The 13069-nt window shown below is 46.7% G+C and overlaps 1 protein-coding gene across 1 annotated transcript in view; it reads right to left on the bottom strand.

Moving 5' to 3' along the window:
* BCAP31 (B-cell receptor-associated protein 31) overlaps positions 1–12546 on the bottom strand; it is a 23477-nt gene extending 10931 nt beyond the window's left edge. The window contains exons 1-4 of the mRNA XM_006766940.2: positions 12455–12546; positions 12181–12316; positions 9696–9796; positions 3655–3802 (exon numbers count right to left, since the gene is read on the bottom strand). Coding sequence (XP_006767003.1) covers positions 3655–3802; positions 9696–9796; positions 12181–12272 — 341 coding nt within the window. The 5' untranslated portion in view covers positions 12273–12316; positions 12455–12546. The remainder of the gene's footprint in view (positions 1–3654; positions 3803–9695; positions 9797–12180; positions 12317–12454) is intronic.
* Between the last annotated feature and the right edge of the window lie 523 nt (positions 12547–13069).

Here is a 13069-nt window from a genome sequence, read left to right as displayed (position 1 = left end):
TCCTGCTCTACAGATAAGGGAAAAGGCTCAAAGAGGGTAAGTGACTTACCCAAAGTCACACAGCTAAGACACAGGATCCAAACCCAGGCCCAATTCCAAAGCCCAATCTCATCACATAGCATCTGTATCCTCTGGGGGCCTAGAAGTATTTCTTCACTAGCCCGCCTGGGATTCCTGCCATCAGAGCTCGGACAGGGAGAGGCCAAAGCAGGGGCTGTGGAAGGCTGCAGGGAGTGATCATGTCCTAAAGGATCTGGGTGTGAGGCATATATACCAAAGGTGCTATGAAGGCATTAGATGCAGGGGGTGGTAGAATTGGTTTTGATGACAGAAAAGGTCACTTGGCTAGGGGAACAAGGATGGCAGCAGGAAGCCCCACCATGACAATGGCTCCCAGGACACTGAAGAAGCACTCAGGAGACATACGTAGGCTGTAGAACTGGAGCAGTTTCCATATCACAAGATGAACTGAATTCTGGAGGCTGATTGTACAAAGTGTGCACGGACTCAACATTACAGATCTGACCTGAACACTTAGAAATGGCTCAGATGGTCAGTGTGATGTTATATGTATTTTGCCACAATTAAAAATATATATATGAATATGAATATGAATATGAGCAGGAGGAGCACATGTGTGAAAAGACAGGGAAAGGCAGATCGCCCTCGGGCTTCTGGGCTGAGACACGTGCCATCTTGCTGACTGACCTTCCCCTCCTTCACCGATTTCCTCGTTCCTTCTGATGGGCCTCACTGATCCCCCGCTCCGTCCCTTCCTCCCTTCCGTGTATGCATGCGTGCAGGCTGTCCTCTGGCTTCTGCCTCAGCTGCCGCTCTGCAGATGCCCACAGGAGAATTGCCACCATGTCAGCCTCAGAGGATTGGTGACCCTGTCAGCTGCTCCCCTATCTCCCATCAGACCTCTTAAACCTGTCCCTCAATCTCAACTTATGCTACCACTCCCTGGTTTAGGCTGCCAGCATCTCTCACTCCAGCGACCCCCAACTTGGTCTCCCTGCTCCCAGGATGCTCTACTCCATCCCATGCACTGTCACCAAATATGAACACCCAATTCTGACCATGGTGCAGCAGCCTTGGAAAAACACAGTGCTTTACCACATGGAGGTTGGGTACAAACTCATTCAAAACCCTCTAGCCTGTCTCCTGCCACTCCTGACTTATCTACCCTGGCTCTGCCTCCCTTCCCAACTTAGCCAGTACCTAAGGATGCCTCCCAGTGAGATGTGTGCAAACACAGACAAGGAAGAGACAGACAGTAAGAGAGAGAGTAAAGGGCACCGAGGGTTCATCAGCTTTTGCAGTACCTCACTGAGATGCAATGAGCGACGACCACAAGTGTTTCAAGTTCATGTTCGGCCCTATTTCCACGGCCCTTTATGAATCTACACACGTTTACAAATGTTTCCCTTTTAAAAACTCAAGTCCCGTTCGAATCAACACCACCTAGACAACTGAGGATTGAGAGGCAGCTAACCTACCTGCTGTTAACTTCCTCCTAGCTTTCATATCTCTGCATCTGCTCACCATGACAACCGCCCTCAGCACACAACACTGAGCAGGTTGGGGGTAGAGCACAAGCTCCTGAGGCCTCTATTTGGATGGAACTGATCCATGGGGCAGCCACTCATGGGATTTAAAACCCCGCCCAATGACACTGTTATGGCAGCATGGGGCCACACTTCAGCACCTGATCCATAAAAATTGAATTGGAACCTGGCCGGCATGGTTTGATTCCCGGTCAGGGCACATGCCGTGGTTGCGGGCTCGATCCCCAGTGTGGGGTGTGCAGGAGGCAGCCAATCAATGATTTTCTCTCATCATTGATGTTTCTCTTTCTCCCTCTCCCTTCCTCTCTGAAATCAATAAAAATATTTTTTTTTTAAATTGAATTGGAGCCTGGCAATCATCCTGCCAAAAACCCACACATACTAGCTCAACAGAAGGCGGGGGCAGACTGAGAGAACTGGCTCTCTAAAGAATTCAGAGTAGTCACCAACTATGCCTCTTTGCTCGTAAATGCACACAAGCTATTCTTTCTAGAACATGGCTTGAGATAAGAATCAGACCCTCCCATTCTAGTCATTATCTCATCTATCTTCGCCTCCCTTTGGAAACTGAGATGCTTGCCTATCTGTAGTCTTCCAGAATCTCTCCCAACCTGCAATTCCATCTACAAACAATTGCAAGATCCCCCAGACATAATGCCATCAAGCACAAGTGGAAGCTAAGTCATTTTGAGTAGCTGGGCACTTCAGCGTACCTTTACCCTTCTGAGATTTCAATCATCTCATCCCAATGCCTCCTTGACCCTTAACCTTCTGCCCACCATTCTTTACTTGACACAGAAACATTAAGGGGACTTCTTCTCCCATATCCTACACCGCGCTTCACAATCCAGAGTTCATTGCAGGGTTCCGCCTTCCTGATACTATTCTTAAGCTCCGTGTGCTCTTCTGGGGCAGTCCTTGCTTTTCGTCTTGTCCTTCCTATCTTTCAGATGAGATGTGACCTGGCTGGGAAGCCTTGAGTGCTTCTGTAGTCCTCAGACTTACAGTGCCATCATGTCCCACTCCACCCCTCCCAGCTCCCATGCAGATGGAGTCAGAATCCTGTTTTTGCCTCCCTTTCAGTCTCAGCCTACAAGATCATCATCATCTTTTTCAGGCGTTCCAGAAGCCCTAAAATTCTAGAGTCTGTGTCCGACTCCTTCTAGCCTTCTCATTTCCCAACTCTGATCATTCGGCTCACCTTGCAGAGCTGTCTGCCCTTTCCAGCACCACCCCTGCCACTTTTCCAACTCTGACCCGGAGAGGGCAGGCTCACCTGAGCAACTGACTTTTTCTGCAAAACTGAAACCCAGACTGTAGTCATTCTAATGCCTAGTGAAAAAGGATGTCCAGGTGACGGGTGGTGGGAGATCCCAGCCCAACCAAGGATCCAAACACTCGCCCGGCTTCTGAGTACCCGCACTATGAGTGCCATCCGGCCTTGGCCTAAGTGTTATGTCTACCCGCTGCCAGTCAGCATACTTGAGAACAGCCAGGGCCCCAATCAGAACCCCTGTGAGCAAGAGGCAGTAAACCAGCCCCAAGCTCAAACAGGTGCTTCCTATCAGTCTAGTCTTGCCCAACTAGCCAACCCCATGACCCTAATCAAGGCCTTCAATCTTACCAAAAAAAAAAAAAAAAAAAGGAAAGAAATAAACAGACTGCCATGGATCAGAATGTGCTCCCAGAGGTCTAACATCTGGGAAGGCTCTAGGGACACAGTCAGTCTCAGCCATGCCTTTACCCAGTCCTCCCAAGGCAAGAAGCCAGTTTCACCTTCTGTTTCTCTCAGAGGAGGGAAACACCTCACTTCACACTATTTACAGAGAGCAAGCTGCTAATGCATTTGCCCTAAGAGAGCATGTGGCAAGTTGTGGCAGAGCCAGAACTCGCATCTTCTAACCTTCCAGTCAGTCCTGTCTCACTCTTTATGTTGCCCCTGGAGGTCAGGGGAAAAACTGGAGGTCTCTGGGGAAACTGTGTGGATCCCCTAACATAGACAGGCCTCGGGTTCAAGGCCATCTACTGAGGAATCAAAGTCACAGCCCAGAGGCCCCCTCACAGTCCCTCACCCCTCCCCACTCACAAGGACAGCAGCAAGGAAAAGCCAGCAATGTAGAGATTCCGCTGGGCACGGAAAAGCTTCATGTGGAAGTGTTCCACCGCTCCAGGGTTGTTCTGGAGGTTCACCTTCTCTGTCACGTCGTCATACTTCGAAATCTCACGTACAGCATCTGTGGTGAAACAGGGAGATGACATGGGGTTTAACTCCCTCTGGAAGAAGTCCAGACTGTCCAGCTGAGACAGTGTGAGTTGGGGAGGTCTCAATTCCCTTGAACTGTCTCCCGCTATCACCCCTTCTAGACATACCTCATGGAATGCCCATCAGAGCTCTGCCCTGAGACCCTCTTGCTCCTCCAGCTTTTCTCATGTCCCTCCCTGGCCCCATTCTACCCAGGCCACAGGCTTGCTCTCTGTGTCAAGATGCTAACCAAGTCTGAGGCATTGCTAGCCAGGAGCAGCCCCCTTTGCCATGGTCCCCCTAATGTTGGGTTCTGTCTGTGAAGTCAGGCAGGCCACCAGCCACCCCACTGATAAGCTAGGGTAGTCCTGCTTATGGAAATGACCGCTGAGGAAGTATGAGCTGCCTAGGAGGCAAGAACCAGAGGATGCCTGCTAAAGATTCAAGGATTTTCATCTCTAAGCTTTATAATGGGTTTTATTACTCAAACCATTTTATTTGGATTTAAAAAGGCATCTGTGGTCATCAAAAATTCAAACATTCCAGAAATGTGGAAAAAGAACCCCATAACAGAGTCACTTCCAGCAGGGTATATGATATGTGGCCATCATATCTAAAGCTGTCACTTTCAGTCACATTACACTGTTATTTTCTTGGTAATACACACCCTTATCTGAAATTACCCTAATTATAGGTTTATTGTGTCTCCCCCAAATTAAACTAAAAACTCAAGCCCTAGCTGGTGTGGTTCAGTAGGTAGAGCATCGGCATGCAGACTGAAGGGTCCAGGGTTCGATTCCAGCCAACGGCACATGCCCGGGTTGCGGGCTCGATGCCCAGTAGGGGGTGTGCAGGAGGCAGCCGATCAATGGTTCTCTCCTATCGTTGATGTTTCTATCTCTCTCTCTCCCTCTTCCTTCCTCTCTGAAATCAATAAACATTTTTTTTAAAAATTAACAAAAAAAACTGATAGTCTTTACAGTGAAGAAAAATATAAAGATAAACTAAAAACTCAATGAGAGCAGAAATCCCCAGGGCCTAGCAAAGTTTAGGGTACACAGGGGGCATGCAAGTAACTCCTGAATAGTGAACAGCCTCTGCTCCTGAGCCGTTGTTAGACATACAGTACTCAAGTTTATAAATATTTTTACATCTGTGTAATAGAAATGGAACCAGCCCACAGCTACCGCTTTCTCTCCTACACCCAGACATCTTTTTAAGTCAGTTCATAAAGACCTACCTAAAGAGGGCTCTTAATAGACCCCCATATAAAAGGGGCAAGGTATCACTGTATGGACATGGTTTAATTCTTAATTCCTGACTTGAGACTGCTTGGTTTTTAAGTTGATTTTACATTATAAAAACCTACCTTCCTTACTGGTGCCTTTATGTTAAATCTGTATTATGCCCTGGCAGGTGTGACTCGGTTGAGCATCGTCCCATATACCAAAAGGTTGCCAGCTTGATTCACAGTCAGGGCACATGCCCAGACTGCAGGTTCAATCCCCGGTTAGGGTGCGAGTGGGAAGCAATCGATCGATGTTTCTCTCTCACATCAGTTTCTCTTACCCTTCCTCTCTTTCTAAAAATCAACTTAAAAAACATTTAAATCTGTATCTTAAAAGCGAGCACTCTCCAACACTATTAGCAGGGGTATAAAGTGGGCAACTCACCTATTTGCAATGGATTGCATGTTCCTGTCTCCTCACATTCCTATGTGGAATACTAATCCCCAATGTGATATTAGGAGGTGGGGCCTTTGGGAGGTAATTAAATCATGAGCACAAGGCCCTCATGAATGGGATTAGTGCCCTTATAAAAGCAACCCTAGAGAAATCCCTACCCTCTTCTGCCATGTGGACACAGCAGGCAGTAGTCTATGAACCAGGAAGAGGGCTCTCGCAAGACACCAATTCTGCTGGCACCTTGATCCTGTACTTCCAGAACTGTGAGAAATAAATGTGTTTTTTTAAGCCACCCAGTCTATGGTATTTTTGCTACAGCAGCCCAAACTAAGACACAGAATTTAAAATGTTCATTCCTTTGGATTCATCAATTCCATTTCTATGAATTTATCCTACAGAAGCAATTGCATAAATGTGCAATGAAATTAGGATGCCTATAAAGAAGGAATTAGCCCTAACAGGTTTGGCTCAGTGGATAGAGCACCGGCCCAAGGACTAAAGGGTCCCAGGTTCGATTCTGATCAAGGGCACATATCTCAGTTGCAGGCTCGATGCCTACAGGCAACCAATCAATGTGTCTCTCTCACATCGATGTTTCTCTATGACTCTCCCCCTCCCTCCCACTCAAAAAAAAATCAATGGAAAAACATCCTTGGTGAGGATTAACAAATAAAAACAAGGAGGAGCCGAAAACGGTTTGGCTCAGTGGATAGAGCGTCAGCCTGCGGACTGAAGGGTCCCAGGTTCGATTCCGGTCAGGGGCATGTACCTTGGTTGCGGGCACATCCCCAGTGGAGAGTGTAAAGGAGGCAGCTGGTCGATGTTTCTCTCTCTATCTCTCTCCTTTCCTCTCTGTAAAAACTCAATAAAATATATTTTAAAAAAATAAAAACAAGGAGGAATTAAATTACAGTATAACCATATGATAGAATACAAGTACCTCACCGATGAGTTTTCATCAACATTGAGGCAAGATCCTCCAGCAGCAAAAAGATTATGACTCGCTGAAGGCTCAGATGGTTAGCCTTTTTTACAGCAAAAAATAAAATAAAAATTTTTTAATCCTCACCCAAGGATATGTTTTTATTGATTTTAGAGAGGGAAAGGGAAAGGGAACCATCAATGTGATAGGTTGCCTCCCATACACGCCCCAACTAGGGTTCGAACCCACAACCTAGGCATGTGCCCTGACTGAGACTCAAACCCACCACCTTTTTGGTGCACAGGATGATACTCCAACCAACTGAGCCACCGGCCAGATCACAATAAAGTATTTTTAGTTAAGGTATTTATATTATTTTTATAAACATATTGCCATTATACACTTAACAGACTACAGTATAATGTAAACATAACTTTTATATGCACTGGGAAACCAAAACATTTGGGTGACTCGCTTTATTGTGGTATCCACCTCACTGGTCTAGAACTGAACCCACAATATCTCTGAGGTATGCCTGTATAGTCAGCCCTCTGTATCTGTGAGTTCCACATCTTTAGATTCAACCAAGTGCAAATCAAAAATATTTGGAAAAAAATATTGCATTGTTGCTATTGTATATTATGTAGTTAGGTCTATGATGGTCATGTCTGTACTAAACATGTACTGACTTTTTTGTCATTATTCCCTAAATAATACAGTGTAACAACTATTTGCATAGCATTATATGTATTAGGTATTATAAATAATCCAGAGATGATTTGAAGTATATGGGAGGGTGTGCATAGGTTTTTTGCAAATACTACATTACTTTTTTAAAAATATATTTTATTGGTTTTTTAGAGAGAGAAAGAGCCACTGGGGATGTGCCTGCAACCAAGGTACATGACCTTGACCGGAATCAAACCCGGGACTCTTCAGTCCCCAGGCCGACGCTCTATCCAGTGAGCCAAACCGGCTAGGGCAATACTACACTACTTTACATAAGAGACTTGAGCATCCATGGAATTTGGTATCCATGGGGGTCCTGGAACCAATTCCCCAGGGACGACTACATTACACAATCTTTAAAAAGAATGCAACTGCTGTAACAAGATGTCTAAGATACAATAAGTGGAAAAATGCACGCTCCAACACGTGTGTAGTATATTAACAAAGACATCAGCACAGAAAATGCCTATGGAACTGTGCAATAAAGCATTAATGATGGTTATCTGTGAGATATGCAACTATGGTGAGACATGGAACTGTGGAAGAGTTTAACTTTTTAGGTTAAATTTCTGAATTTTTAAAAATATTATTTTTGTGATTTAAAGAACGCATATTTTTCTACACTGTCATCAGCAACTAGGAACTATGGCAAAGAGCAGATTGGGGATGGCGGTGTTAAGCCATACTAGCCCAAGCCACACAACAGCGTGCTGCTCTCCCTATCTTGGGCCTCAAACCCAGGGCAGTTGACCCTGGACCCTCATCAAGCCCACTCCCCAGTCGGATCTGCCCTAGGCCCCTCTCAGTGAAGACTAGGAGCCAGCCAGCACTACAGCTCTAGTTGGTATGCCCATCACCTTTCACTAGTATTTAGTACTAGCTGACATTTACGTTTGTAGAAGACTCTACAGACGTCTCTAGATTACAATTCTTACCATTAGGGCAGGAAGCAGCCTGTCACCATAGCGGGATTTGTCTCTCTAGAACTTTCGAGCAATTCCCCAACTCCAAAAAAGAAGAGTGACGACTTTGCTAACTATTGGGTTCTCCATAAGGGGCCTTCCTGGCCCACTTCGGTATGTTAGAAAATGGAGAGCTTCTAGAGTCTGGTTTGCAGAAGGGCACAGCGCAGAGGAAATACCCCTAGCACAGTCCCGCCCCATCCCAAGTCTCACCCCTACCCCACATTCAAAAGCAAAAGCACAAGAAAAGCCTGACTTTTCGTGCTCAGGGGATGAAGTTCATATTCCCTACCCCTGCAGGCTCAGAGGACCCTGATCGGAAAGAGCTACCTCACGGTGGAGACTTACCAAGTATTTCAACAGCAAGGTATGCGGGCAGCTGGCACCCACCCTACATGGCTGAGAATAAGCAGGCCACACCTGGTCTATGCAGAGGTATTCCTGCCTGAACACATCCCATCAGGCCCTGAGACATTTAGGAAAGAGAAGTGCCTAACACAGTAGCTAGTGGGTGGGGCCATGCAAGTTCCCCTCAACTATAGGGCCCCTTGGCCTCCCACCCCCTGCTGCATTTCTTTTTTTTAATATGGTTTTTTATTGTTGTTTTTTTCATTGGCTTTAGAGAGGGAAGAAGTGGGGGGGGGACATCAATGTGAGAGAGAAACAGATCAGCTGCCTCCTACTTGGGATCAAGCCGGCAACCCGGGCATACGTCCTGACTAGTAGGAATCTAACCGGTGACCTTTTGGCGCACCGAACAAGGCCCACTCAATTGAGGCACATCCGCCAGGGGCCCCTGCTGCATTTCTGACGTGGACTGGGAAGAGAGGAGTGCTCTGAGCTTAAGCAAGCACACCTTGGAGACAGGACCACAGTCTGTGGCAGAGCCGAGCCAATACTTTGGAGTCCAAGCTTCACTAATTCTGCTGGTCTCTGAATAATCATGCTACCAGAACGTCGCAAAATGTTTGCCTTCCATCTTAGTACCACCTGGCCCCAGACCCCATCCCTGGCATGCCTGAGGAACCAATTTATCTTTCAAGTCCCTGCTAATGTGCACCTCAATGTGGAGTTTATAGAACTTCAGAGCTGGAAGAACCTGGAAAGACCTGAAGTTCAGACATCTTGGTCATCCCTATACCACAGGACACAGCAGCTTCTTTCCCAGCTAGGCTCCCTGTCTACTTGGTCACTCATTCCCCTAATCATGGCCTATTTCAGGCAGGGAGGGAGAGACTGATGCTACTAAGTGACTGGAGAGCAGTACTACTTAGACCAAGGTCAGCAAGGGCCAATAAAGTTTCTCTTGGTTTCAGTTCTGCAATGACCCAGAGGAGCTGCCCCAGAGACATGAAGTGGTCAGCACAGGGTCCACAAAGACTGCTGGTCAAAGTGAAGGCCCTGCCAAGTACCCTTTTTGTGGAGGGAGAGAGTCTCTCCCCCAAGAGAAAGACAGAGACACTTGAGTGGTCTGTCTCTGGAAAGCCAAAACTGTATGCTACACGTGAAACATGGCACCGAGCTTTACAGCAAAGGCCACGGCCAGAGTCTAGGTCAGGTAGCTGCTCTCTGCCACAGGTCACTCACCAATGACCAGCAGCACAAGGATGGCAATGAGAACGACAAAGAAGGTGTTGCTATAGGTCACTACCAATTCCACCAGGCGGGACTTAAATATCTTCTGCCATCTGTGAAGAAAACAAAAAGACAGGGGCTGTAGAGAAAGAACACACTTGGGCTCTGGGTCTTAAGAACAGAAACCCAGTTTTGCAGTCTTCTCCAATGGCTGAATATCCCATACAGACCCAGACTCAGGTGCTTCATTTTTCCAATTTATGACATCCATTCAAGAGTGGTTAAGCCCAACTGGCATGGTTCAGTGACTGAGCGTCGACCGATGAACCAGGAGATCATGGCTCAATTCCCAGTCAGGGCACATGCCCGGGTTGCAGGCTCAATCCCCACTGGGGGGGCACCCTGGAGGCAGCCAATCAATGATTCTCTCTCATCACTGATATTTCTATCTCTCTCTCCCTCTCTCTCCCTCTCTGAAATAAATTTTTAAGTGGTTAAAAAAAAGATGCTTGTCCATAAATAGAAATTTCTAGAACACCAGTCATAAACACTGGTAGTCACTGGGGAAGGAAATGGGAAACTTACTTTCCACTGCATTTCTCTATGTAGTCTTCAAAATGCTTGTCACATAAATATTATTTAAGTTGTTTTTCCATGTGAGCAATTTTGGTTCATCTAGAATCCCACCACCCTGGATTATTATGAAGCAGACCCAACCTCCCTTCATTTCCCTTCACAAATACCTAAGGATGTAGCTCTATCAGAGAAGAGCCTTCGAAAATGGTTAATGTAATCACAATACCATGACCAAACCTCAAGAAAATCAGTAAGTAGCCCTCACTATCAGAGCCAGAATCCCACAGTCCAATTGTTGCATTTTTAAATAGCTGGCTTGTTTGAGTCCAGAGACTCCAATTCTGCATTTAGTTGAAAAGTATCAAAAAAAGAGAAAGAAAAATATCTTAAATCTCTCCTACTCTATGAGCCCTTCCCTTGGCCACTTTTGTTTTCTTTCCCAATTTACTTTATGCAAAAACCAGGTTGTTTAGCCTACAAAGCCTCCCAGATAGCAGTTCCCAAGAGGCCTCTGTTTCTGTATTTCTTCCAAATTGTATGAGGTATGAAGATTCAAGATATGGTTTTTGGCAAAAAATATTCCTTAGGTAGTGCTATATCCTTTCTATAGTATCACATCAGGTATATGCGTTTTCATTAAAAACAGCTTTTTAAAAAATATTTTTTATTGATTTCAAAGAGGATGGAAGAGGGAGAGGGAGAGAGAAACGATGAGAGAGAATCATCAACTGACTGCCTCCTGCAGAACTCTACTGGGGATCAAGCCGCAACCCAGGCATATGCCCTGACCGGGAATGAAACCATGACCTCCTGGTTCATGGGTCAATGCTCAACTGAGCCACACGGGCCAGGCTAAAAACAGTTTTAAAAAATATCTTTGAAGCCCTAGCCGGGTGGCTTAGTTGGCTAAAGCATTGCCCCATACACCAAAAAGCTAAGGGTTCAATTCCCCATCCCTAAGTGAACGTACTTAGGTTGAGGATTCGATCCCAGATTGGGCACATACGGAAGGCAACTAATGGATATTTCTCTCACATCAATGTTTGTTTCTCTCTCTCTTTCTCTCCAAAACTCAATAAAAACATATCCTCAGGTAAGGATTTAAAAAATATTTATTGTCCTGGCTGGTATTCTCAGTGATTAGAGCATTGGCCGGCCCACCAAGGGGTCACAGTTTCAATTCCTGGCCCTAGTCAGGGCACATGGGGGAGGCAACCAATCATTGTCTCTCTCGCACTGATGTTTCTTTCTCTCTCTCCCTTCCTGTCTGAAATTAAAAGCAATGGGGAAAATATGTTCGGGTGAGAATTAACAAAAAATAAATAAATAAATATATTATCTGTGGAGTCTCAGCCTCATTTGTAATGTTCTAATTTAAGTCAGAACGTGTTCATATGTTATATGCAATTAAAAATTAATTAACTTTTAACAGGTCCTCTGTTCACTGAAAGAGAATATGGCTTCACCCGGCACAGGCTGAGTAATGCTCATGAGGCCACTACGCAATGCCAGTGAGAGTAGTTTAGTAGGACAAAAGTCACCAAATAAGCAATAACGTGACCCCGTGGTGCAAGTCTTCCGGATCCCACATTTGCCATCCTCCAAACCCCAGGGACCCAAGGGGAAGCAGGAAGGCATCATTCCCAGAACCGTAACTAGAGCTAGGTCTTCTTCCCTTTGGGGCATTCAAAAGACCAGAGGCAGGGTGCACAGGAAAGGAACTCAACATGGTATGACAAAGCAGAACAGTGTGAAAGGTTGGCAGTAGTAAACACAACCCCTGCCACCCCCACCCCAGACATGTTCTACCTGTTTCTGTCTGGCCCTAATTCCAGAGTCTACCAATTTTACACACATAAGCTTTGGGGCTTGGCAACAGTCTCGTTCTTATATGCCTGCCTGCTTGTTCCACAGGCCATACCTTTTGGGTGAAATGAAGGGAATGCAGAGAAGCAGTACAGCAAAGACCTCTGCATAGAGGAAGGTGGCAACTGCAGTCCACTGCAGGCTCATCCTGTTGCTAGAAGATTTCCAACAGGGAGATGTGAGCTTCTTTTCTACAGGGCACAGAACGAACAGGAGTCATGAAAACTGGACAGCCATGCTACCCTGGAAAAGGGGCGCCACTCAGCAGGGAGACTTGAGCATTCGTGCACAAAGGCCTGCCCAACTTCCACCTGCCGGGGCGGAGTTACTTTGCTGTCCCCTCCAGTATGTGCGTCAACATGTCCAGAGCCACCTTCTGGACAATTCCTTTCCCCAGGGAGTCCAAGAGACACCTTGTACCTGTTTAAGTGGGAACATGTTTTTAACAAAGATTATATAGATAGGAGAAAATTCTCAACACCCATCAGGCCCGCTCCCTTCCCAGACACTGGAAGCTCGCGGCAGAGACTCCCAGCTCCCAGCTGCCAGCCGGCTCCGCGGCGGCAATATTTCAGAAACGCAGTTTCTCCAAAAGCGAGGGCACACCCCACCCCACCCCCAGTCCCCGGAGGCCCTTCCCTAAAACCAGCAGCTCCCTCTGGGGCTAGAGCGGAGCTTAACAGGCTTCCCGACTGCCTGCGCCTGCCTCCGATGGGACTGGAGGACTCGGAGTGCCTCAAAAAGCCCACAAGAGCGACTCCTAGAGGGCGGGAGTCAAGCGACACCAAGGGCCAAGAGCAAATGCAGGTCTCGGCTAAGTGTCTCACCGCCGCATCCAGAGAAACTTCTAGAAGCAACTGTCTCCTCAGAAGCCGGAGGAGACCCTCCCGGCGGCATGCGGTCGGCCAGTCTCACCTGACGCTGCGCACAGCCTCCCCGGAGGC

The sequence above is a fragment of the Myotis davidii genome, unplaced genomic scaffold (assembly GCF_000327345.1).
Source record: "Myotis davidii unplaced genomic scaffold, ASM32734v1 scaffold462, whole genome shotgun sequence".
NCBI lineage: Eukaryota > Metazoa > Chordata > Mammalia > Chiroptera > Vespertilionidae > Myotis > Myotis davidii.
The sequence above is the reverse complement of the archived record's forward strand: the minus strand, read 5'-3'. Positions and strand labels throughout refer to the sequence as shown.